General features: G+C 41.6%; 1 protein-coding gene across 1 annotated transcript in view; it reads right to left on the bottom strand.

The window, feature by feature from the left end:
* FBF1 (Fas binding factor 1) overlaps nucleotides 1–24354 on the bottom strand; it is a 615519-nt gene that overhangs the window by 383927 nt on the left and 207238 nt on the right. Inside the window, exon 13 of the mRNA XM_086930722.1 lies at nucleotides 21443–21545. Within this exon, the coding sequence (XP_086786848.1) occupies nucleotides 21443–21545 (103 nt within the window). The remainder of the gene's footprint in view (nucleotides 1–21442; nucleotides 21546–24354) is intronic.

The following is a 24354-nucleotide window of genomic DNA, read 5'->3' as shown; positions in this document are numbered from 1 at the left end:
AGTGTTGTGTGCTGATTGAATTAATTTAAATTGAAGAAGTTTCTGTTTAGGTTCTCTCATTACATGTTTTTGAGTGGTACTTGTTGTTAGTTTTGTGCAAGGTACTGGAGACGATGAAGGAGAACTATTTGGGAACTTGTGTATGAGTGCTGATTGTTCATTGTCTTTGGGTTTCCGACCACGGTTCACTGCTGAAAAAGAAGAGTTTGATTGTGCTTCTATGTTATGTCTTGCATCAGTTAACATCCGGTTTCTTCCTTTCCTTTTTTTCTTTCTACGGGTCCTTTTCGGGGCCTGGATGTTTGCTAAAGTTAATTCAACTGTAGTCGGAGTAATGGTCGTAGGCTCAGTTTCCAATGATCCAGACAATGAAATTTGAACTCAGGGTAAGGTGATAACTAAGCTCTGTTCAGCCGGCTGCTGGGTCACTGGGGCTATTTTTACTGCTGAGTGTTCAGGAGTTAAATCTGAAGTTTGTGGGATCGAGATTTGTGAAACTGTTGATTTTTGGTCACTTATCAGGTTCCCTAACATAGATGGTAAAGATGATTTGTCTAAGATCGGATCACAGGGTAGTGATTGTGGTGGAGTAATTTGAGCCACGGAGACGGCATCTTGGCCCCTCCTTATGAGACCGTTTAGTTTTGAGATTTTCCTGTCAATTCCTGAAATAGAATAGGCCATTGTCTGTAGGACAGAAAGCTACAAATCCATTTTATGATATTGCAATTCTGAGTCTGCGGCCGAGTGTTGCAGAGTATTTAAAATTGTTACCCATATGGATTCAGGGACTGGTTTTCCAATATTGTTGCTCCTATCCATTCTCGGAGATGCGTCAACGAGTGAATTGCCTTCGGGTGGTTTAAGATTATAAGTAGCAACTAGTTCTTCCCATTCCTGTGCTGCTATGGAAGACATGTCATTGTTTATGGAGTTGTTTATGGATTGGGAATCGTTATACGGTAGTAAAATGTGGCGTTGGGGTGACGTTTGCACTACTGGCCTGTTATTTAACGCTGGTTGTTCCCAGGTGCTGTTGGAGTTTGTTTGAGGTATCTTAGTTTGCTTCGAAGGAATATTAGGCGATTGAAGGAGTTGCGTTCTACTTTCCTGCTCTTCAGTTACTGTTGGTGGTTCTGTCTGTATGTCTCGGGTTGCCTTCATTAAATTTGGCGAACTACTAAGTAGTTGAGGAGAAAGTAGATCTTCTCTTTCCTCCTCGTTGTGAATCTGAACCTTAATTTTCACTAACAAGTCTTGATTTTCAAAATGCGGTAAGCTAGATGTTCTAGAATGAGTCTCAGCCTGGCTGGCTGAGTGTAGGTGGGTTACTGTCTCTACGAGCTCAGCTATCGTTGATGGGCTCCAGTCTTTGGTGGTAGCTTTGCTAATACACACCATTTCTGAAATGTTGTCATTGGTAGCTTCTTGGCCTACTAAGTGGTTGAGTGCTGCCACTCTTCTTGTTTCAGGCGATGTTAATGTAGATGCTGCAGCAGCTGCCTCAATGCTGGATAAGTTGAGGGCCCCGGCCAACCGGGGTGAATCTGCTAGGTTGCTATTAGTGCGACTGCAATCAGGTTCACTTGGTAGAAGCGGTGTGTGGAGACCTTTGATGTTCCCTGTCTTAGAAAAAATATCTGTCCCAGGGTCTTTTAAAAAAGAAAACTTCGTATTTATCTTCGGTTGATAAGAACATATCTTTTTCTTCGCTGGTATCCCTTCAATGGTTATGAGGCTGTTTAAGTCCTTTGGTGACGACTTTAATACTGGGGGTGGTAAGGTTTGTGTGAACGACTGTAGTGACTTTGGCAGAGTTGGAGATCTCTGTGGTTGCTGAAGAGCTGTAATTAGACAAGGTGATGCAGCGGAGTCCTTGACATGGCCGTTTTTATTTGGGGTTTGAGTCAAGGTCAGATTTTGAGTTATTGCTGACATCGAAGTTTCCATAGTTTCCATAGTTGGGCCTTCTTTGTTTTTATTAAGGGCTTTTGGATTGGTTTCATGAGAGTTGATTGGATGTAATGGCGATACTGGCTCCAGTTTCCTTTTCCGAGACTTAGGCTTGGAGTTGGATTTTGATTTGAGTGGTAGTTGCCTAACTCTGCCTGATCTCATTGCTCTGCTTCTTTTTTTTTTCTTGTTTGATCGAATCGTTGGCATTTTTGGGAACGAGGCACACAGTGCTTTCCCACTTTGACGAAACCCTCCTAGTAGGGTCTACTGCAGGAGTTCTTGCTTAAGCCGGTCCTTATTTTTTTTAGTTATTAGTATTTCATTAATATATAATGTGCAGAGAGGTGATGAAGGTGTTTTTCTTTTTTAATGAACTTTTAATAGCTTAGAACTTGTTGGTTTATCGATCTATTGGGTTTGTAGTAACCCCTCTAGGTCTTAGCTCCTAGCTCCTGGCTTCTGCGTCCTCAATCCTGAGTCTTGGAGTGGCTGCGCTGCTTTCACGTGACTCGTGACTCAGTGACTCAGTGACTCAGTGACTCGGCGATGAGTTTCCTCCAGTTTCGCCCAGTGATGAGTTTTGTCCAGTTTTGCCTGACGCTGCAATTTTCTGTGGTTTTCCGTGGCTTTTGTTACTCCTGCGAGCCACTGAAATGGCTTGAGGAAGATAGAAAAAGTTTTGCCAGCTAAACAAGTTTGCAGCAGTGCCACCGAGACAGGATAATTTTCCGGTCAGACCATCAGACATTTGCTGACTGGGAAACTTGGTCCCAAAGGCTTCCATGACTTCTTTGGCGGCTGGCTACTAGTTGCTAACTATTGGCAGGTGTTGGCAGGGGGCAGAGGGCTCACGAAAAAAGATGAGATTGGAGGCGAGCGGAGCTCACGGGGAGGACCACGGACAAGCCGGACCTAGTCAAGCCGCCTTCCAGTCAACCCCCCAGGCTCTTACTTCGCAGCCGCCTCTATAGGCAGCCGCGCTCGCGTCTTGTGTCTCTGCCCCCCCCCCCCTCGCCTCGAGCACAACCTCGCTCACCTCGTCCAGATGAACAAACAGACGGAGCCGCGGCGAAGGGACGGCCTCTTCTCCCCTGCTGGGGTGCGGACTTGCAGACTTGCGGATCTGCAGATTGCGGGGAAAGACCTGGGCGTTCTCCGATAAGCCGGCAGTTTTCAGCAGATTCTGCCCGCCTTCAGCCTTCGCTTCGCCTCACTCTGCTCCGCTCCGCTCCGCTGCTCTGCTGCTCCTCCCTCTCACGTGACTCACAAGCTTTTCACAGTCCTGCCATCTAGTGTTGGGTCCGGATGTTTGCAAGTTGTTTTTCTTCGAAGGAACCTATATATCAATCACCTAGAGCTACTATCAGTGTTTCTAGCACTCAAAGCCTCTCAAACTCATCTTGTAGGCAAAACTGTCTTAGTCCGCACAGACAACATGACAGCTATGTACTACATACAAAAACAGGGGGGGGGCACTCTCTCCAACTGTCACGCCTAGCAAAAGCCATTTGGAAATTGGCCATACATCACAAAAGGTATCTATTACAGAACACCTTCCAGAAGTAAACAATCAAATTGCAGACCTTCTCAGCAGACAGAGACAGCAAATCCACGAGTGGGAACTTCTTTCCCAAATTCTTCTTCCCTACTTTCAGGAATGGGAATTTCCTCACATAGACCTGTTTGCCACAGCTCAAAACGAAAAATGCCCAAGCTTTGCCTCCAGGTTCCGACACTAGCTCTCCAAAGGCAATGCCCTATGGATGAACTGGTCAGGGATACTTGCCTGCGCTTTTTCCGCCTCTCCCACTCATTTCGCTGGTAATTGGGAAGCTCAGGCAAACATCCCTCACACCGATTCTCATACCTCCCACATGGGCACGTCAACCCTGGTTCACCACCCTGCTAGAGTTGTCAGTAGTTCCACACCAAAAGCTGAATCTCAACTACAGTCTCCTCACTCAGAGCCATGGAGAAATCAGGCATCCAAATCCCAAGGAACTCACCTTTATTATTGTTAATGGCAGAAGGGGGCAGCGTTGGCTTCTTAAGTAAGACACTGGTAAGTCACACTGAATTATTTCTCTTTCAAGCTGCAAATGTCACCGTTGATCCTCCATGTTCAAATGGGAGTAACTGCCTTAAACTAATTTCACTAGGGAGGCAATAAATCTCCTAGTCTGTAAATCTCTCTCTAACTGCTGCAGATATGTACATGTTATGTACCTTAAGCAGGGCCACTGGAGTTATGTGATTTGGGGGCTGCAGGGTTCTGCCCTTAATTATGGATTCATCACACTCACGTCATCATCTACCACTTGCTCTCTAATTTGGATATTTCATGTAAAAATTGTTTGCTACTAGGTCAAAAGGTTCATAAGTTCCATGACTACTGCCATAGAGTGGTTGACCTGTTGAACACCATAACTATTCAAGTCTGCTGTTTCTGAAATGTAGTGACGGTTTTCCCGGACAGTATTAAGATAAATATAGAGATTCATGATGTTTTATTTAGGTACACACCGCTGGCCTGTGGTTCAACAGGAATCTTAGTGAAAGGGCAGTATGACAATTAGCACCAAATGACCAAGCCTTCTCAATTTTTACATTCTCCCTCAATACAATGTTGAAAGTTGTGAAAAATAAGTAACTAATGTCTCAAGTTTACATTTACAAAACTGCACACTTTGTCATGCCCAGTCTGTCAGGAGTGTTAGTTGGTTCACTCCGTGCGAGCATTTAAGCCAATTGCTGCATAGTGCCTCAGCCAAACCACGTGACTTCCCGAAAAGTGAAATTAATATGTTGGAGCAACCAACAACCATACCAATAACAAGTTCTGTTGTTGTTTTTTTTTTTGCTAAGACGAACACCTGAGACCACCGGCGACAATCCTATCTGCTTAATAAAATGTTAACAACTCAAACAGCCTTTATTGCCCAAACAAATACATTTTAAAAAATCAGTACAACAATAATCTGACTCATGTGCAGCCCCCTCTGTTATAGAAGTACTGGTGGCTGATGCAGCAGTTCAATGTGACGATCTATCCCTTCATTTTATTGGACATGAAGGGGTTGGCCTATACCAAACATGGCCAAGCTTATACTTGAAAGTGAAAGCGTGATTCAGCCTTTTAGAGGAGGCTTTGTGTAAAACAAATGATGCAGCAACGGAGTGTGATTAAAAATGAAACTGCACCAAAGTGTCATAAAACCAACAGGCGAGGCAGGTGAGCTAATTTACTTTGTATCAAAAATGAGCGACTACTTTCAGAGTCTCCTGGGGTCTAACCCACTTCTCATACTAGTGCCCACGTGTTAACACTGGCAGTGTCTGAAAGCAAAAGCGTGGTCCAGAAGATGCACAGTGTAACAAATTAAGAGCCTTGTTGTAGGACATCCCCAAATAAAAAAAAACACACAAGATAAGCATGTTCTTGTAATTGGATTAAAACGAGCAGTAGCCAGTGCTGTGCCAGAAACGCTTCTGCACACAGCTTCAGGGAAGCAGTCTCTGTGAAACAAGTAACTTTACAGGTCACATCCTATCAGGTAGAATACGGGTGTTTTGGGGCTCGAAGGAGGACATCAAAGTGAGCAAACATGTCTGTTTTATGTTTTTTTGTAAGCATGTGAGCGACTGTACATTCCTGCACGGAGGACTCGCACCAAGCAAGTAACATGTCGGGAGAGATTCGGGAGAGATTCGGAAAGGGACAGGAGCTGAAATGCCTCAAGGCTCCACAGAAACCAAGAGTAACGTACTTACATTTGACGAGCTGCAAAAAGCAGAACAATGTATAACTAAACTCCAGGAAAAAACGGGGATGGTTTGAAACAGCTGGACTTCTGTTAAACAAGCCTGGAGTGCTACAGGGATGAGGAAGCGCAGTAGTGGCTGGATGTCAAACTTGAGTTTCATTTTGAAAGGAGAGTCTCTGTTGCTATTCTGAACCTGAAAACGAGCCAAACCGAGCTAAAAAAATAGTGCATCGACAAACACATACATTAAGACCAGAGTAAGCGTACAAGTAGCAGGGGCAGTCCCCAAGGGAGGAAACCAAGCAACAAAAGGACGGACAAATACAACAAAGTGACCAGTAAAAAATCACACATTTATGAGAGGCACAACAAAGAACCAATTAAAAGCAATGGGCTTACACTTACACCACAGAGTAGATAATAGCATGTCTCAAAGAGACAGCGCATGCGCTGCATACGCGAGACCAAACTAGTAAATCATTAAAAGTTGTCTTTAGGAGCACCCCCAGAATCTCCTTTCAAATTGACTTTCAAACCTATCGCCTTGAAATTATATGGATGGCTGTTGGTGCTTACAGAAAACTATAAATGAGTATCAATTGTCTTGCTCATTTCATGGGGGTAAACATCCTTATAAACAGGTTTCAAGAGAGTGCATACACAATTTTGATTCAATGGTTGTTTTTTAAATATTTGAGTTGATTTAAGAAGGACCTTCACAGTCCAGAGAATTTGTTTGACCAGGAAATCCCAAGTTGCTGTATCCCCAAAGGCTGGGCAAGAGACAAATACACTCGAGATACTGTCCCTTGGAAGAAGGAATGGTGACTGTCCACTAATGAGAGAAGCAATAATGACCAGGAGTACCAAGAAAATGGCTCAGCTAACAAAAGATCAACGTGCAGGATATCATTAGGAAGTGAGCTGTCTAAACCTCACAAGAACATCACTGTAAGTTAGAGGTGAACTAAGAAAAGAACATCTAAACATGTATATCCATAGAGCTGAGGATGTGCATGATACATTCAAGGACTGTGTTTATTGTGAGTCTGCACCACCCCTTCCGGTGATCACTTAAACTATCTCTGTACATTCTACAGTTCACAAATATTGCATTTTAAAGGATATTAACCCTAAAATTCCAGCTTTGTTTAAAATGGGTCCAGTAGATGCTAGGTGCTTCAGGGGTGCCCCCATTACTAGATACATTGGAAAGTAACCAGACACTTAAAAGATAACGTTATACCTCCACATGACTTACTGTGACTTCTAGCCAGTTTTCAGCACTTTTATTTCTCTTGTTAGAACTTTGGAACTAGTTGGAGTTGTGACTGGTGTGAGTTTCAGCTATGTTTCTTATGGGACTTGCGCTCTCAGGACTACACACCCCTCTTCTGTCCATTTGACAAAATCTAGCTCCCAGATTGAGTACTGGAGACTTAATTTCGACTATCATTATGCGTAGCTTTACCAGCAATAGTCTTAGTATAGAAATTAGTGGTCTTGAGTTTCTTGTTCAGGGAAGGCAAACAGGCTGATTGGGGTTATAAGGGTTCTGACCGGCTACTATGGATTGCAGGACAGGTCCATGACCTATTAAAAAATCTGTTTAATTTACATTGCACCAATTGTATGTTTTAGGGTGTTTGCCATAATTCTTGTGCTATTTCAAAGGCATTAGGTAAGTGCGATGGTATTTAACAGCACCCTTGCAGCCTAGCCAACCATCATTCTCCACCCTTCTTTAGAGATCTCATCCTCCACGTCTTTTTTCCACAAAACTCTTTATTTTGTCCAACGGCTGTTATCATTTTTTTCATGATGTATTCATGTGAACAAGGCATCATGCAAACTGAAACATATCAGCCATTTTGCTATTTTTTGATGCACAGTGATTTCAGCTTTGTAAAGAAAATTAAATAAAGCGGAAATGTTCTCCTCTCAACACTGCAGTGCGCGTTTCTCTTGAAAATCCCTTAATGGCCCAGTTATATCCAGAGGAGTTTTGCCTCCTGATACAGGGCCCAGGTAGGCGTTAAGAGGACGCAGGTCTAACACAGGGAAAAAAACTGCGTCCTTCCTTGTCACCAGAAAGTAGCATGACTAACAACCACAACCTACTTCTATTGCAGGAACCATCTTGATAGCCCCTTTGTCCAAAAGGGCTTGCACTTTCTGGCGTAAAATGGACACATGGTCCTCCGTCAGTCATTCTGGCAACAATGGAAGTTACGTCGGAGGGGCGATAAAGGGCAAGGTGTTCCCCTTTCAGATTATCTGAAGGATCTACTCCTCCTGCTGCACTAAGGGCACCCTAAGGATGTTAGGAAGGTGGGGCTGTAGGAGGTTGGCTTGGAGAGCGGTGGACTAAGTAGCTCGCTGACCTTGACCATCAGGGCCGGTGGGCGTCACGGCCTCATCCGTAAAACATCTGTGCATCCTACTGTGGCTACCTACACCATCATACTTTCAGGTGAGGGGTGCAGAAAGAAAAATGCAGGGTCGCCTGAGGCAGGATGGGGACGTCTCGCAATCTGGCGATAGACTGGGGCCCAGAGAAAGGTTTGGCCCAGACTCCTAAAAGAGTATCTGTAATTGCCTCATTAAAGAAGAGAATGGGCTCAGTAGACGTTTGCCCCAGTTTCAGCACTTCCATCAAGACAAGGGTTTAACCTGTAAGGTGGAGAGTTGGAGATCAGGAACTTTGGCTGCCCTATGAATGGCCATTAGGTAAGATGCACTCTCAGTGGCAGGGCCTGGGAGTGAGAGGATTCCAGACTCAAGAAAGCCACTGGCTTCTTGTAGGTCATTATACCAATTGTCTTAGTTTTATGGTACCCTATCTCATCACCTGCATCATAATTGTTGTCTGAATCTGTACCAAATAAGGAATGCAACGTATGTGTTCGTCCTTGCGGAGGAGTCAGTTAAAGAGGTGCATTGGGTCAGCACGTTGTCGGAAATTGGAAGCGGCCTTGGTCAAACTCATTGGTGCAGACTCTGAGATGGAGAGCACAATGAGCATCTCGTCTTCTGGTGTTGATGGAGTCAGCATCAGCATAGAGACGTGGAGCGTGGCTCCGGAGGCAGGGTCAGTAAAGGAGCGAGGAGAGGCCCATTTGTGGATTTTGAGAATCTAACTGGACCCCAAGGAAAAACCATGCAGAGGTATCCCAGGTGAAGGGCCTTTCAGCTCCTTAGGGGCTATAAGGGTATGAGTCAGAACATGGCCATAGGTAATTCTTAGACCTGACTCAGTGTCGCAGATGACCCCAGAAATTCTGGTTGTGCCGGAAATAGTTGTGAAAAGGGCTTCAACTTGACCGACTTTAGGAGCAAGATCGAGGGGCATGGCGATGCCCTTTCACCTTCTCAGATAAATTTGAGTGGTGGGAAGGGGCATAGTCCCGCTTGGATTTTTTATGTTTTTTTCCGACTTACCCTAACATTTGGAGGGTGACAACGTTCCACCTCTGGAACGGCTCCTGTGACTTCTAGACCCAGTATGACCCTTTGACTTGGAATGGTCTCGTTGTGAAGTCTTCTGGTGCTTGGCAACAGAGTTTTGCCTCACAGTTTCATATGGCCTTTGTGTTAAGCAACACACAGTTACTACAGGGTTAAAAGACTTATGGCTCGATCCCAGGCATCACAGGCAAACCTGGTGAGAATTTTCAACTGACATTTGTTTGCAACAGTCCTTACTAGGCTTAAAACTTGCTGATTGGTGAAGTGACATTTCCCTTGGACACAGAAGTATTTTTGAGGTAAAGTGTCCCAAAGAGATGATAGGGAGCTTTGGATCCACATCTGGTGGCACAGAAAGAAAGGAACTGACATCAGCTTACTGGAGTGGTGTGTGTAAAGGCTCCACCGATCATTTCTGGAAAGGAACGGCATCAGTGCAGTGTTGCACAGTGCCACTGACAGATGCGCAGAGGTACTGCAGAAAAAAGTTTACAGTCTGACGCCTGTGGAATGTTCTAAAGGCGAGTAATCTGCAGTTGTAAGTCTCTATCAGAAAATCAATTTAGCCGTACTTTGGCCATCCTTAATAGTCCGGTATAAACAAGCCCATAAGTCATCAGGGACCGCCAGTAAGATCTAACTGATCATGTCCCGTAGCACATGGGGTGTCATTTAATGACCGGAGGGCTAGACTGTCGGATGAAAACATGCATTTGCCGAATGCCTCCACATACTTGGAAACGTGGTCAGGAGAGAGTGTAAGAAAAGCGTGAGGGTTGACTGTGCTGGTAGACACCTGCACCACCAAGCTATCCTGAGTTGGATGCTACGTAAGAAAGTCAGGATACTCTAAAGCCAGTCTGTGGCAATTAGCAACTTATTCCCTGATAGGAAAACCAGAGCATGGCTTTCCCCAAGTGCCCATAATCATATCCATAGGGACTTAATTAAAAGGCAAATGAGGACTGGTAGATGCTTCAAAGTTGGGAGCTGTAGGTTAAGGTTCTCTGCAGCCATTCTAATCACTACCAAAAATGATGCACTCTCCTCCGGGGCTGGGCTGGGCTGGACCAGGAGGGAAGACTAATCTAGTCTAGGGCGATGTCCAGGCCTTTTTTTACTCTGTAGTTCCTAGTACCCGTTTTTCTCATCACACTATGGGACACATTTGTCTGTCATCACCAAACGTCTGACTTTGGTCTGAATCTGACCTGAAAATCTCTGACTATCCACTAAAGGCAGTGTGTCAGAGTCAGAAGGATTGCCAATTAGTGGTGCTGAAATGGGATAAGGTAACGTCCTCGACCAAGGTTGACACGAGTTAGTCTTGTGGTCGTCAAGCAAAATAGGTAGTGTATCCTTCTCTGGCACCAGAATCTATGTCAGAAGGTCCGGCGCAGATTGTGGTGTTGGAACGGAAGTGGGCACTGAAGCAAGTGCAAAACCTAAAGCAGGTTTAAAGGGAGCAGAAGCCAAATCCGGGAGTAGTAGGCCAACAAGAGGCCCTTTCGGAGCCTTGGGGTCCGGCGGTATGCCAGAGGAAGCTGAAGTGTGTCAAAAATGTGCAGCACAGAGCTTCCCTAAAGGACTCAATTTGCTGCAAAGTCACTACGGCACTTGGAAAGCAGGGTGCATCAGGACCAGACTTGAAGTTGGCTCCCCAGGAGAAAAACCATGTGGCACAATGACGTTTTTGTGCCTTCTCTGGAATTCCAGAATGGTAGGAAGGGGCAGATTCCAGTTTAGACATCATGTACTCCTTCTTCGATTGACCTTTAAGTCTTCAATCACAATGAAGATCCGATGTGGGTACGACTTTACGAGCAGAGGCTGGACCTTGTCCTCGACTTTGACTGGGACGGTATGGAATATCGTGGTGCATTGTGACAAACAGCTTCACAATCTCCAGATCCCAGACTCCAGAGGTACACCTTGTGGGGCTATTTCACAGAAATAAGTTGGCAACAGATTTGCTTTCTGCAAATCACAAACTCCACCCCTATAATTAGGCTCAGGTGGAATTGGATAAATCAGGGAGGCTATCAAGAAAAATAGATATTTAAAAGGGCATTAAGCATGGCTGTGCCCCTGCCCCACCTTTTCTAGTCTTTATGTGGTAGATTTACTCACTGCATTAAGAGGAACTACGTAGATCTCCCCTGAAATGGGTTCCACCCACATTCCCTGTTTATTATATGTGGACGTCTTGGTTGTGCTTTATTATACAGCCAAGGGTCTTCAGAGGAAATTAGTTGCCTTAGGTCTTTATCGTATGTAAAAATCGATAAACGATAAACTCTGAGAAAACAAAGATTCTCGTCCTGGAAAAAAGTAAAGAACTTTAAATGGCATTTGATGCCTATCCTATTAAGATTGTGAGTCTATATAAATGGACTGTACAAAGACCAGGATCTTGCTCTAGGCAGGCTCAATTGTAAAATTCAATCTAACCTATGGTGGTTTCTCGTGGACCCCTTTAATGAAAGCTTTTAGAAGGAAAACTAATCCTTTAGCCCTGTGTGGCAGAGGTTTTTTGCTTGGAGCGTAGTATTGCTACGATGCCCTTAAAGGGGCTGCCCTCAAAAGATTGTTGTGCTTACAAAAATGTTCACTGGTTCAAGGGATCCGGTATGGCACGCTTTTATAGCAGGCGTCTCCTTCCTAAGGTCTTCTAAACAATTAGCTCTGCGTGATCAGCCTTCCAAAATCTAGAGGTTGTGTTGGGAGGAAATCCTTATTAGTGAAAAGGAATGGGTCTATAGGTTTAATGAATTTACAATGCTGTTTACTTATTCAGGTTTCATTTCAAAATGGGACCCCTTCCCTTAAAAAATCTTACTGAAGGAGACAGCAGCCATGTTTTCTGCAAATATTGATGATCACTATCTGTCAATGAGACCCTCAATCATTCTTACTTGCAAATCTTTAGGGCATGGAGGTCTTTTCCCAAATGTGTTCTGTCTGCCTATTCAGAATTATCGTTTACAATTAAAGTGTGTGTAATCTAGTCTATTCTCATCAACAGTGGTATAACAGCTGGCATTTGGCTAAAAGATTAAATGGTCCGTATGCTATATTTTGAAAGACTGTTTGTATTTTAACGTAGCGCAAATCAAGTTTTTAAAACCTCTATTTATAAAATATCAGACATTATCTTCTCTAGGCTGCAGGGGATTCCACTTTGGACAAATAGGAATTTTGTTTGGCGTAGCTGTAGGACTCGCATGTGTTTTATTGTGTATTAAAGATAGGGAGGAATATTAGACAATCAAGGTGTATTTCAATGTGAAATTATATGGTTTAGTCTCATAGGGTTGTAGATTTTCTTTATTGTATTGCTTTTTTTCCCCATCAAACTTTACTGTTTGTCTAGGTTTTAAGGACACGTGGGGGGCGTGGCTTGCGCGCCGCTTGGAATGGCGGTCTGCGCTTGAGCTCCGAGACGAGTGAGGGCCGTCGGAGGTTCATCTCCGTTTCCAGGGACCCCACAATAACAGAAACGGAGCCTCATATATCGAAAGGTGCCGTGTGCCTGTGGAAAGGCCTTCCTGCGCCCTGGAGCTGCTGGTGCCTGATATTTTGACTCCTCAAGGTGGCCCTCGGTGTTTCTACGAGCGGCCGCCATATTGTCTCGCCTCACACACGCAGTTCCGAGTCTCCTCACAAACGGAGGTACCATGGTGACTATTTCATCCGGAATGCGTGCAATCAGGTGGTGGTGACGAATGATAAATTTTGCAAGCTGATAACGTTTTTTTTTACGTTCTCCATGCTGTGTGGCTTTAAATGAAACTTTTTTTTTTTTTATGCATTTTATATTACTTTGCCTTTCTTCAGAGCGCCTACATTGCCTTTCAATTACATTACCTGCTCTTTGAGACCCTATTTGCTGTCTTCTTAGTTTATGAAGGCGTATTCTTCATATCGGCAGGACCCTGACATTACGGTGTTGAGTGAATGTAAGCCCGCCGCTATTTATGGTTTTGCGATACCTGCTGATTTTGCGCTCTCACATTTTTGCTCATTCTTGTTTTTCTCTCCTTGCCTACTGACTACACCAATATCCTTGTGCCTTCTGCCTTTCCTCAGTTCTCTGCAGTGGTTGTTTTTCCTACCTTTGTTTTTGAAGCTCTATGGCGGCCAATATGGGCTTGTCGCAGACTGCTAAAGATACAAAAGAGTCGAAAGCTTCTCTTAAGAGACTCAAGCAAGTATCTCCTACACCTGATTTATCTCAAAAGGATGCTAACTCCACTTTGGAGGCTATTTTGACGCGTCTCAATGATGTCCATGACATTGCGCAGTCTACTAAAACTAATACGGATTTACTACAGGTGGAGGTATCAGCCATCAGAAATGATTTTAAGGCTCTATCCATTCGTGTTTCTGCCACGGAGACACATATTAGTGGCGCAGAGGATAGCATGCACAAGCAATCTAGAACTCTTTCACAATTAGAGCGCTCAATGGCGGCATTGCGGAGGGATCTCACTGAGCAGGAGGACCGTAATCGCAGATCCAACCTACGCATTTTTGGCCTTCCTGAAGAAGCCGAGAAAGGTGCTCCGTCTATGATTGACTTCTTATGCCAATGGTTGCCTTCTACTCTGCAAATTTCTTTTCAAAGAGACTTTGAGCTGGAACGTGCACATCGTGTCCCCACTTTTCATTCTAAATCTGCTACGCAACCAAGGGCTATCATTTTTAAGCCGCTGCGTCATCAGCACACGGAACAAATTTTGGCTCATATGCGGAAGATTAAAGTTGTTTCTTGGGAAGGCCACCGTATTTCAATTTCTCAAGACTTTGCCAGAGACACAGTGATAAGGAGGAAAGGCTTTCTCAATCTTCGGAAGCGTTTATCTGAGATGCATATCCCATTTTCCTTCTCGGGCCCTTCCAAATTTCGCATTACCTTTAAAGGTCACTCCAGAATCTTCGACGAACCTGCTGATCTGGCCTCTTTTTTGGATAATCAGATGGAACTACAGATGGAGCTTCAAATGGAGGCTTCGCTTCTTCCTGGTGCTTCTGGCATCTGATGTGATTCTTCTGCCTTACTTGGTTTTCTCTTGTTTCCAGGTCTATTGAGCTTACCTTTTTAGACCTGCGTGCTCCATGGTTGTTGGTTCGTCTATGGCTTTCTTTCGTGACTGGTGTTGTCAGTCAAGTTTTTTGATGGCGTTTTTCCTTCATTTTAGTGTTGTCTCCTTTTCATTTTTATGATGGTGTCAGTTGGCGCATTAAGTTTTTCTAATTGTCGTCTCTTTCTCATCAGTGTAGTTGTGCCTTTTCGTTTCATATCGGTTCTCCTTCACCTTGCTGTTGTTTTTTCGATTTGGTAGTGTTTTTCCTTCTTCCTTATGGGTTGTTCCTCTTGTCTTCGTTTCCTCCATCCTTATGGTTATGTTAGACATATCTCATTTCTATTTCCTTGTTCCACTTTGTAGTAATCGTCTGTTTTGGTTTTTTCTCTTCCCCCGTCTGTGGTTCTTTATTGTTTTTTTTTTTTTTTTTGCGTAGTCTAGTTTCTCACCTGATTTGTACTTGGTTCTTCCGTTTTGTGTGGTCGTTCTATTTGAATGTTTTTCGTCTTATTGACTTCAACGTGTTTTGTACTGTTTTGTGTTCTGGTACAAGGCTGGGTCATAGGTTTATTACTATCTACTATCGATAGTGGTGTCTAGCTGCGCCCACCATGTTACAGTTACTGTATTTTGCATTTATTTATATGCTTAATTAGTTATTGTTTTACTGCTTAGGATGCTTTACCATTATTACTTGCTTTTCTATATTAGGACTAAGGTAGTGGTTTTCATTTCTACTATTTTTCTAGCTTATTTAAGTATCATATATGACTGTATTATCTTTTCATTGTTCCTGCCTGTTTACTTTAGCTAACTATAACGAAGTTTATATACCTTATGCATGGTAATTAATTGCTTACAAGTGCCTTTGCATACTTATTATATATATAGTTTGATATATATTTACATTGCTATTTTCACTGTTTGTTCTGCCTCGCAACTATTTAATATCTTCCTCTTTCGGTGCTAGTTCATTGCAAGCTGTGTACATTTTTTGTCCTTTATGACATGATATTTTATTTTTATTGCACTTTTTGGCCTCCTGTTATCCTACTTTCTATTACTATACATTCTACATGTTCCTGCATTTTCGTATCAAATTATTATAACAAGGTTTCCATATTTAAGGACAGTTCATTAATTGTTTATCTTGCTTTTTTCCATAATCTTCTTCATTATAGTATAGTTCCTTGTATTCATCTAGCATGGTGCTTCATTAATTGTTCTATTATCCACTTTTTAGTGCCTTTCTCTCTTTTATCTCATCTATTTCTTTATACTGCACCCTGTAATCTTCTTGTGAAGACTGTTTTTCTTCTACTTTTTCTTTCCTGTTATTTATAATGATGGTTTCACCTTTGTTATATCTACTCTTCGTTTACTTTACTGATGTTTTTGGTGTTTCTTTCTTGTTTTTCTGTTCTTCTTGTGTCCATACTCATTTCTGTTCTATCCTTCTTCCTTGCATTTATACTTGTTCGTTCTTTCTATGGTTCTCTTTCTAATAGTACCCCTTCTTATCTCTCTATTGTTTTCTTGTTCTTCTATTTTACTCCGCTTCTTGCCATTTCTCCTTTCTTTATTATTTCTTTTTTAGAATCATGCCTTTTGTTTTGCGTCTTGAACTTGTCTTCAGCTTTTCTTGTCTTTATTTTCTGTCATTTTTTCCTTCGAGTCACTTTTCTCTTTTCTTGTTGCTTATCTCTTAAATAGCAACATTGCTTTTTCTGATATGTGTCATGTTCTTTCTATCTTTCTTTTTTCTTCGTATTCTGCTATTTTCCTACCTTTCTTTTCTTACATGTTCATATATTCCTGTTTTTTACACTTCAGATTCATATTGTTATTCTATACAGTTATAGTTTCTTCATTAACTATGTAGTTATTTTTTAGGATATACATATTGATCGTCATGCATTCATCTACTGTTCATAATTTACCTCATGCTTTTATTTTTCTTATCAGTTGTTCTAATAGTATTCATTACTCTAGTTATGTCTCTTGCCATTACACTGCTAACTAAATGTGATTGTACGAATTTCTTAGTTATATTATGACTATTTACATTATTACGCTGCTTTGCGGTGCTACTTTTGATTGTTACCAGTTCCTCTTTTACTGCTATCAGTTTGCTATATTTTTTGGGGTTCCTTACTCGCCTTTCCACGTTCTCCCTAGTATGATGCTGGTCTTTTTTAGGTCTCCCCTCCTGCTTCTTCTCTCCCTCCTTTCTTTCCTCTTTTCTTTTCTTCTTTCTTTCTCTCTATATTGGATTTCCCACATGGACGCTCCCTCAGTGTTTCTTATGTTTCATGATTGGTTCCTTGTATTTGTGAGGTTGATTCTTTTTCTGTCATCAATGTCGTCTTTTTTCTGTTATTATGTATTCCCATGCCAGGTTTAAATGTATTATCCCTTAATGTTAAGGGTTTGAATCATCCGGTGAAGAGGTCGAAAATCTTAGATTATTGTAAATCTCTGTCTTCTGATCTGGTTCTCTTTCAAGAGACCAAGGTCACTAACAGAGAAGCGTTGTTTTTGAAGAAGGAATGGATTTCGGATGTTTGCTGTTCTGATGCCCTTGGTAAACGAAATGGGGTTATTACACTAGTTTCAAAGAATTCTGGTTTATCGATACTTTCTTCTGATCATGATTCTGAGGGTCGTTGGCTGTTATCTAAACTGTCGGATGGACAGCATGATCTGTATGTGATGAATATCTATGCTCCTAACGTTGATGATCCGTCCTTTTGGAAATCGGTGACCAAAAAATTAAATGACACCCCGCACTCTGGCAATCTTATTGTGGGTGCAGATTTTAATTTACCGATGGACCCTCTTTTAGACAGGAACTCTGCATTTCAGTTTCGCCCTCCTAAATCTCACTAACAAATGCTTAACATGTGTTCCATTACTCATCTTCAAGATATTTGGCGTCTTCATAATCCCACTGGTAGTGCTTTTTCTTTCTTCTCTTCGCCTCACTCTTCCTTCTCTCGTATTGACTATCTCCTGGTTCATTCTTCTCTTGTTTCATCTTCTTCTTCTCCACTTATACATCCTATTTTGATTTCTGATCACGCTGCGGTTACTTTTACGCTGTCATCCTTTGCACCTAAATCACGCGCTCGTTCATGGAGATTGAATACCGAAGTTTTGCTTCATCCTTCTCAGGTTGATGAATTTTCTAAAGCTATAGATACTTTTTTCCATGAGAACGAAGGCTCTGTCTCTTCCCCAATTGTTTTATGGGATTCCTTTAAATGCACTTTCCGTGGTCAAGTTATTAAATGTATGTCCAAACGAAATTCTGATATTAAAAAGGAACTTACAGATTTGTCATCTGAAATTAAAACTCTGGAAGCTTCCTTTAGGCAATCTAAGGATTCATCTTGTTTACAGCAAATAAAAACTACTAAAATACAAATATAATACCATTGTTACTAAAAGAGCCCATATTGGTGTACAAGCACAAAAATCCAAGAAGTTGCTGTTAAAAAAATCGAGCTGGGAAAATTTTGGCTGCTACATTAAAATTTCAGGATTTCTCTTTTAAATCCTCGCAAATCTCTTCTATTACTGACCACACGGGTTCTAAAAAATTCCAAACAGGGGAAATACTTGAAGTTTTTCGTGACTTTTATAATAAATTGTATACTCCTTCTAATCAATCCTCTTTTGACCAATGTCAAGATTTTTTCAAATCGGTTCCGATTCAGTCGGTCTCTGATGATGATCGTTCTTTTTTAAACAAGCCTATTTCCCCCGAGGAAATCGTGTCTGCGATTAAAGCTACTCGTTCTGGCAAGGCTCCAGGCCCTGATGGTTATCCAATTTTATTTTATAAAACTTTTCTCCCTACGCTTGTCCCCAAATTACAATCTGTCTTTGACTCTTTTGTTAAGGATGGGTCTGTTTCTGGTACGGCTGCTGAAGCTACTATAATAGTGATCCCGAAAGAGGGGAAAGACCATTCGGATCCCAAAAACTTACGACCTATTTCTCTCCTTAACATGGAAGCAAAGATTTTTGCTAAAATCCTGGCCAAAAGATTAGAATCCTTTATCCCTCATCTTGTTCATCCTTCTCAAACTGGTTTTGTGAAAGGTCGTCTTGCGCGAGACAATATACGCACTTTCTGTCATATTCTCGGTGCTGCTAAATGGTCTCACCTTCCTGCCGCGGCCTTGGCCCTTGATGCGGAAAAGGCCTTCGACAAGGTCTCTTGGCCATTTCTTCGTGCTGTTTTATACGCGCATAACCTTGGCGACTCTTTCATTAATATGGTAATGTCCTTATATTCTCAACCTAAAGCTAACATTAGAGTTAATGGCGCTACGTCGTCGTTTTTCAATCTTCGTCAGGGCACTAGACAGGGGTCTCCTTTATCCCCACTTTTATTTTTATTATCTATTGATCCTCTTCTTCGTTTGATTGAGTTACACCCTGATATTAAAGGTTTTTCTTTCGGGCCTCACTGTATTAAAACTGCTGCATACGCAGATGATGTTCTTATTTTTTCAGATGATATCGCTTTGGCAATCCCTGCTATTTCTAATACCATTTCCCTATTCTCATCGGTTTCAGGTTATACCCTAAATAAAGATAAGACAGAAAAGTTCCCTTTGAATGCCTATTGTTTCCCTTCTCATATGGGCTCAGCGGGCTTTAAGTGGCAGTCTACACACCTGAAATACTTAGGGATTTATTTCTGTTCTACTCTTTATGCCACCGCTGCCTATAATGAATCCCAGACTCTCCTTAAAGTGCGTCATCTTTTGGATACATGGTCTCCGAAACATATTTCATGGTGGGGTCGCCTCCAGACTCTCAAAATGATGATCACGCCGATTATTAATTTTGTTTCGTCCATGCTTCCGGTTAAATTATCAGATTCCTTTTTTCGCGAAATCGATGTTCTGACTTCTAAATTTTTGTGGAATGACAAACGTGCTCGACTTGCTTACAAATTTTTGCGTCGTCCTTGTGATATGGGGGGTTGTAATTTTCCTGATTGGGAAAAATACCAAACTGCCTTTTTGGCCTCTCAAGGTGCTTTATGGTTCTCTCCTCCATCTCTTTATGTTCCCTCTTGGTATCTCATAGAACAGGCATTAGCATCCCTTTTGCCTACTGCCTCTTTTTGCACTGCATCTACTTTGCATATCCTGTTCTCCCGTGCTATCATTCTTGATACAATTGCTGCGGTCAGGAAAATAGACAAGAAGGTGGCAATTCCTTTACATAAAACTAGGTGGTCATCTATCTGGCGAATTCCAAAATTAAGCTTAACATTACTCCCACCCTCATGTCCTATTGGGCAGATAAAGGGATCTCTCTTGTTAAACATCTCTATGGTGTTTCTGACGAACCATTACCTTTTTCTACCTTGGCTCAGAAGCATTCTTTAACAAATCTTGATTTTTATACTTTTCTTAAAATTAAAGTGGCCATTGCTAAAGTTCGTCTTCATCCTACTTCTTCTACCATCTCACTTTTTCATATATGGATTAAATCTGGTCATGTCGCCTCCAAAATTTATAAATTTTTGTCCTCTGCTTCACTACCCGCACAGACGGTTGCTCAACAAAAATGGTTACACCATTTTGATCATGCCATTCCGGATCATATTTCCTCTGATACTTGGCAATTAATTGGTAAACTCTCTCTTCGTAATAAAATCGCACCATCTTTAATGCAGTCTAAGTTTTTCTCTATCAATCTCCTCCATTGGACGCCTGTGCGTCTTCATTCGCTAAATCTTAAGGATGACAACTTATGCTGGAGCTGTGGTTTGTTGGCAGGCGATTTTCCTCATATGTTTTTTCATTGCTCCTTGCTTCAACCTTTTTGGAACCTCATCCAGAAGCATCTGTCTCTTATCTTTGGTATTGAGCTCCAACTTTCCTTCCCTTTACTTTTATTAGGCCCACTGGCTGCTCCTACTCCTATCCCTTTAGATCCATTGCAATTACAGTTACTGGATCTTCTCCTGACTGTTGCGGTGAAAATCATTCTTATGGAGTGGAAATCTTTTTCGTTGGGTTCCTATCATACGTGGTGGGCTTGGGTCTCCTTTTTACGCAGTGCTCACACTTCGGTTGATCAAGCTCACCTCTCTCCATCTATTTCTAGTGGGGTTTGGAAAGCTTTGGATGATTATATGGAGTTGTCTTCAAAAGGTTTGGTTCCTCAGTTTCCTTTTGATCTGTCTGTCTAATTGTTGTCTGCTATTTTTCTAGGTTGGGTTAGTCCTGTGGGAATCCTTCTTCTTCTTCTTCTTTTTCTTCTTTTTTCTTCTTCTCTTTTCTCTTTCCTGTCCTCTATTCCCTTTCCTCTTTTCTACTGCTCTCTCTTCTTTCCTTTCTTCTTTTATTCTGATTCCTCCCCTGTTCCCCTCTCCAAATATGATAGTGATACGTTTGTTTATTGCTTTGATAGTGGCCTTTACTTAATCAAATTCTATATCTATAACAGGCTAATTTTACTTTTATATACAGTTACTTGGTTTCCTTCCCCATTTTAGCCCCTATTTGTATATTTCTCTTGATTCACTTGTATCACTTGTATTGTATTTTGTTCCTACTATTCTTATCATTATTTTTATCAATAAAATTTTCTTGAAATCAAAAAAAAAAAAAGAAAAAGGACAAGTGCCCCAATAAACGTTTGTTATCACTATCTTTCTACCTTAGTTGGTGACAGTCCCTACAAGGGTTAAACTCTTTTGTTTTATGAAGGGGCATTTCCCTGGCAAACTGAAATTAATCTGAGAAAAAGAAAATGACAAAAGGAATAGAGCTCCAGATCTGAAGGCAGGGAAAGAAAGGAACTGACGTCAGCATGCATTGATGGTGTTCATATGCTGCTCCATTCATCATTTCCGGAGCAGAAGAAAGTTAGTGCGGAGCTACACTGCACCACCTACAAATGTGCGCAGGAGTACTGCGGTAGTATTTTTCTTGATCCAGTCTGACGCTCTGGGAACATTCCCAATGGGAAGAATCTTCAGTTATAAGTATCCATCAGAATGTTTATTCCTCTGTGGTTTCAGGATGAACTAAACTCATTTGAAGTGCATGGATTTTCTCTATTATGATTGTCTTCGGTCAGAAAATGCAATAAAATTAATTTAAAAGATCAAGCTACAGACACACATTGGTGTACCTCACAGACTGCCGGCGTGACTGACGACCTTCAGGAGTGGAGGACATGGTGGGTTGATAAGAACCGAACACAAAGTCATCTTCTGCCCATGGATCTTCTTTTTCTTCAAAATAAAAGATTATACATCAATTGTAGATAAAAAGGCATTGACCAGTGCACCACACTTCACAAGCAGGTCACCTTTTCTTCGGCCAAATCACAGATGTTGTTGCTTTACAATTTTTAACTGACTGCAAAAATAATTGAAGACAACACCTGCCTTAGTTAAACCATTAGCTAATTTAGTTGAATAATCAATTGCACTGGTGTTAAGGGGCCCAGTTTGTATATTATTAATACAATATCACTAGCTGGTGAGGAGGGCAACCTTTCCTTGACCTTTATGCTGAATTTAATCAAACGGCTTTGGTATGGTATGGAGATCATTTGTGTTACAAGAGCTGGACAGTACCTACACCTCTATTCTATTAAACTTATTTCTGCACAATGCAGGACTAACATAAATCTGAACCCTATGCCTAATTGTAGGCCTGAAGCTTTATCTGTCAACGTGTTCATTTCCCAAAATGGCTAAATGTTTATATGGGATGAATGCAGCTTCTGCAGAGTTTGGTGTTTCGCTAGATTGTGAATTTACAAGATTATACTTATAAAGATAACAGCATCACAGCTTCATGGTTCTATATGTGTACAGTAATGTGCAGCCAAATGAGTACAGAAGATGCATGTACAGATAAATCAATATGTAAATGCCACTTAGAGCAGATGGCCTTAGAACTGACATTCCTGAAAGAAAGCTACATTTTGTAATCACTGAAGCAACAAGTAATAATCAAAGAGCTAAGTGGACCACAGGTAGAATAATAGGCAGAGTTCTTTCTAGGCCAGTTCTAAATTAGAGAACAGACAGAAAGACTTATAAGAGAAAGAAAAGAAAAAAGAGAAAAGAATAGAAAACACAACAAAACAAAGAAAAAGGGAGAGAGAAAGAGGAAGAAAGAGGGGGGGAAAAGGCGGATGGTCAGACAGAAAGTTTAATAAAAGAGGGAAGGGGGTGGAAAAACAGGAATGCTTGGGTAGAAGATAGCAACAGTCAGACTGGAAGACGTAGAATGCTATAAGAGGGAGGGACCGACAAGCAGGGAGGCAGGATTAAAAACAAGCATTTGCAATGCAATAGGTCTCGCATTTACACAAGTTTGGGCTATTGGCACTGCAAATGACAATGCCTTTGATTTATGTTTTGTTTTTTAAGACATAAGTAAAAGGCATTTTTGTTTACATGCCAATAACTTAAACTCGCGAAAATGCGAGACCTATTGCATTGCAAATACTTGTTCCTCTTGTGAAGAATATTTAGATTTACCAGACAAAATGAGGAAACTGATTATATTTAAATGATGAAAACAAACACCTAGTAGCTGGAATTTGAAATGTTAGTGTGTGCAATCCCCGTGTGGGTCACGGTAATTAGGTTACTCTAGTTGCTAGAGTGTCAAATAAGGTGACATGTTAGATGGAAATTTAAGAAAGGCTCTTTCAAAAGGCAAGACCAGCTGTATGAACGTTAACACCATACGTCAAACATTTAGACAACGAGCTCCAAATCTGTATACACGGTCTTCTTAGAGTAAGGGTGAACATTTTCTTCAATTAAATGGCTACAACTTAACATTATTTGCACTCTTTTTAAAGGGCCTCACCAAGTGCACATGTTAGGGCATGTGGAGATAGACCTCGGTTGCCAAACGTAACTCAAACGTAAGCACGCAACGGCAAAGGCAATCGGTTGCTCCTATTCAAGGCATTGGGTTTTGTCAATGTTTTAATGCCTTTTAGCTATGATGTGCAGCTTGCCAAAAAGTTATATATATATATATATATATATATATCTAACAGGTGCCCCAGATCATAAGAACGCTACTCCACGAGGATGGATGCTTTATTATGATCTGGGGCACCTGTTGGATTGATTACGCGGCAGGCTCCAAGCCGCGGAGAATGCACCGCCTGAAAATCACAGGTCTACGAGGCACGATGTATTTGGCTGAAATTGAAACACGGAAGCTGCCTTGGAGCCCACTGGAGGGCAATGAACTTTAATCAGACTGGGGTTAGTAAAAATTAGGCTGCAAACTCGGACCCTACTGGAAGGTTAAAATTAGGTACTTCAGATCCCAGCATATAGTTTACTGGAAAACCGTGAAAACATTGCATTATGGAAAAAGCGCATATTTAAAGCAGTCTGAAGTACAACACCGGACTTTGCATGTCTCCCCCACCCTATGAAGAAGTTGCATGTTGCAACGAAACACGTCAGGGTTATTTTAAGATAACTGGGGCTGTGACTGTGTTTACGCCATTAAAGGGATTGCATCCATCCTCGTGGAGTAGCGTTCTTATGATCTGGGGCACCTGTTGGATATATATATATATATATATGTATATAGATATATATATATATATATATATATATATATATATAAAACAGCCGGTGCTTGCAGCATCATAGGGCTTGTTTTTATTGTTAGCAGAAGTAAAAACGGGGTACGAGTCGGCATAAAGGTAGGGTGGGAAGCAGCACAGAAGGTGGGTAGGGGCAACAGACAATGAGGGGAGGGAGGCAGTTGGGAGTAGCAACATGGGCAGCGGAAGGGGGAAGAATTATGACGTTTTTCTAATACGTGTGGGAGTAAAACAACATAAACAGCAGGAGGGAGGCTGGTAGCAGGGTAACGCAGACGATAGGGTGATAACTTAGACAACATAAGTGAGGGTGGGACCAATTTTCCATTATTCAAATATGTATTTCATTAGAAAAATTAGTGCATTTAGATGGTGCGTTTAATTTCAAGAAAATTGCAGTTACCCCCTTAATTTTTAAATATGTTGAGTGGAAATATGTTAACATC

This window comes from Lissotriton vulgaris, chromosome 7 (assembly GCF_964263255.1).
Source record: "Lissotriton vulgaris chromosome 7, aLisVul1.2, whole genome shotgun sequence".
Classification (NCBI taxonomy): domain Eukaryota; kingdom Metazoa; phylum Chordata; class Amphibia; order Caudata; family Salamandridae; genus Lissotriton; species Lissotriton vulgaris.
This window is presented reverse-complemented; position numbering and strand designations above follow the sequence as displayed.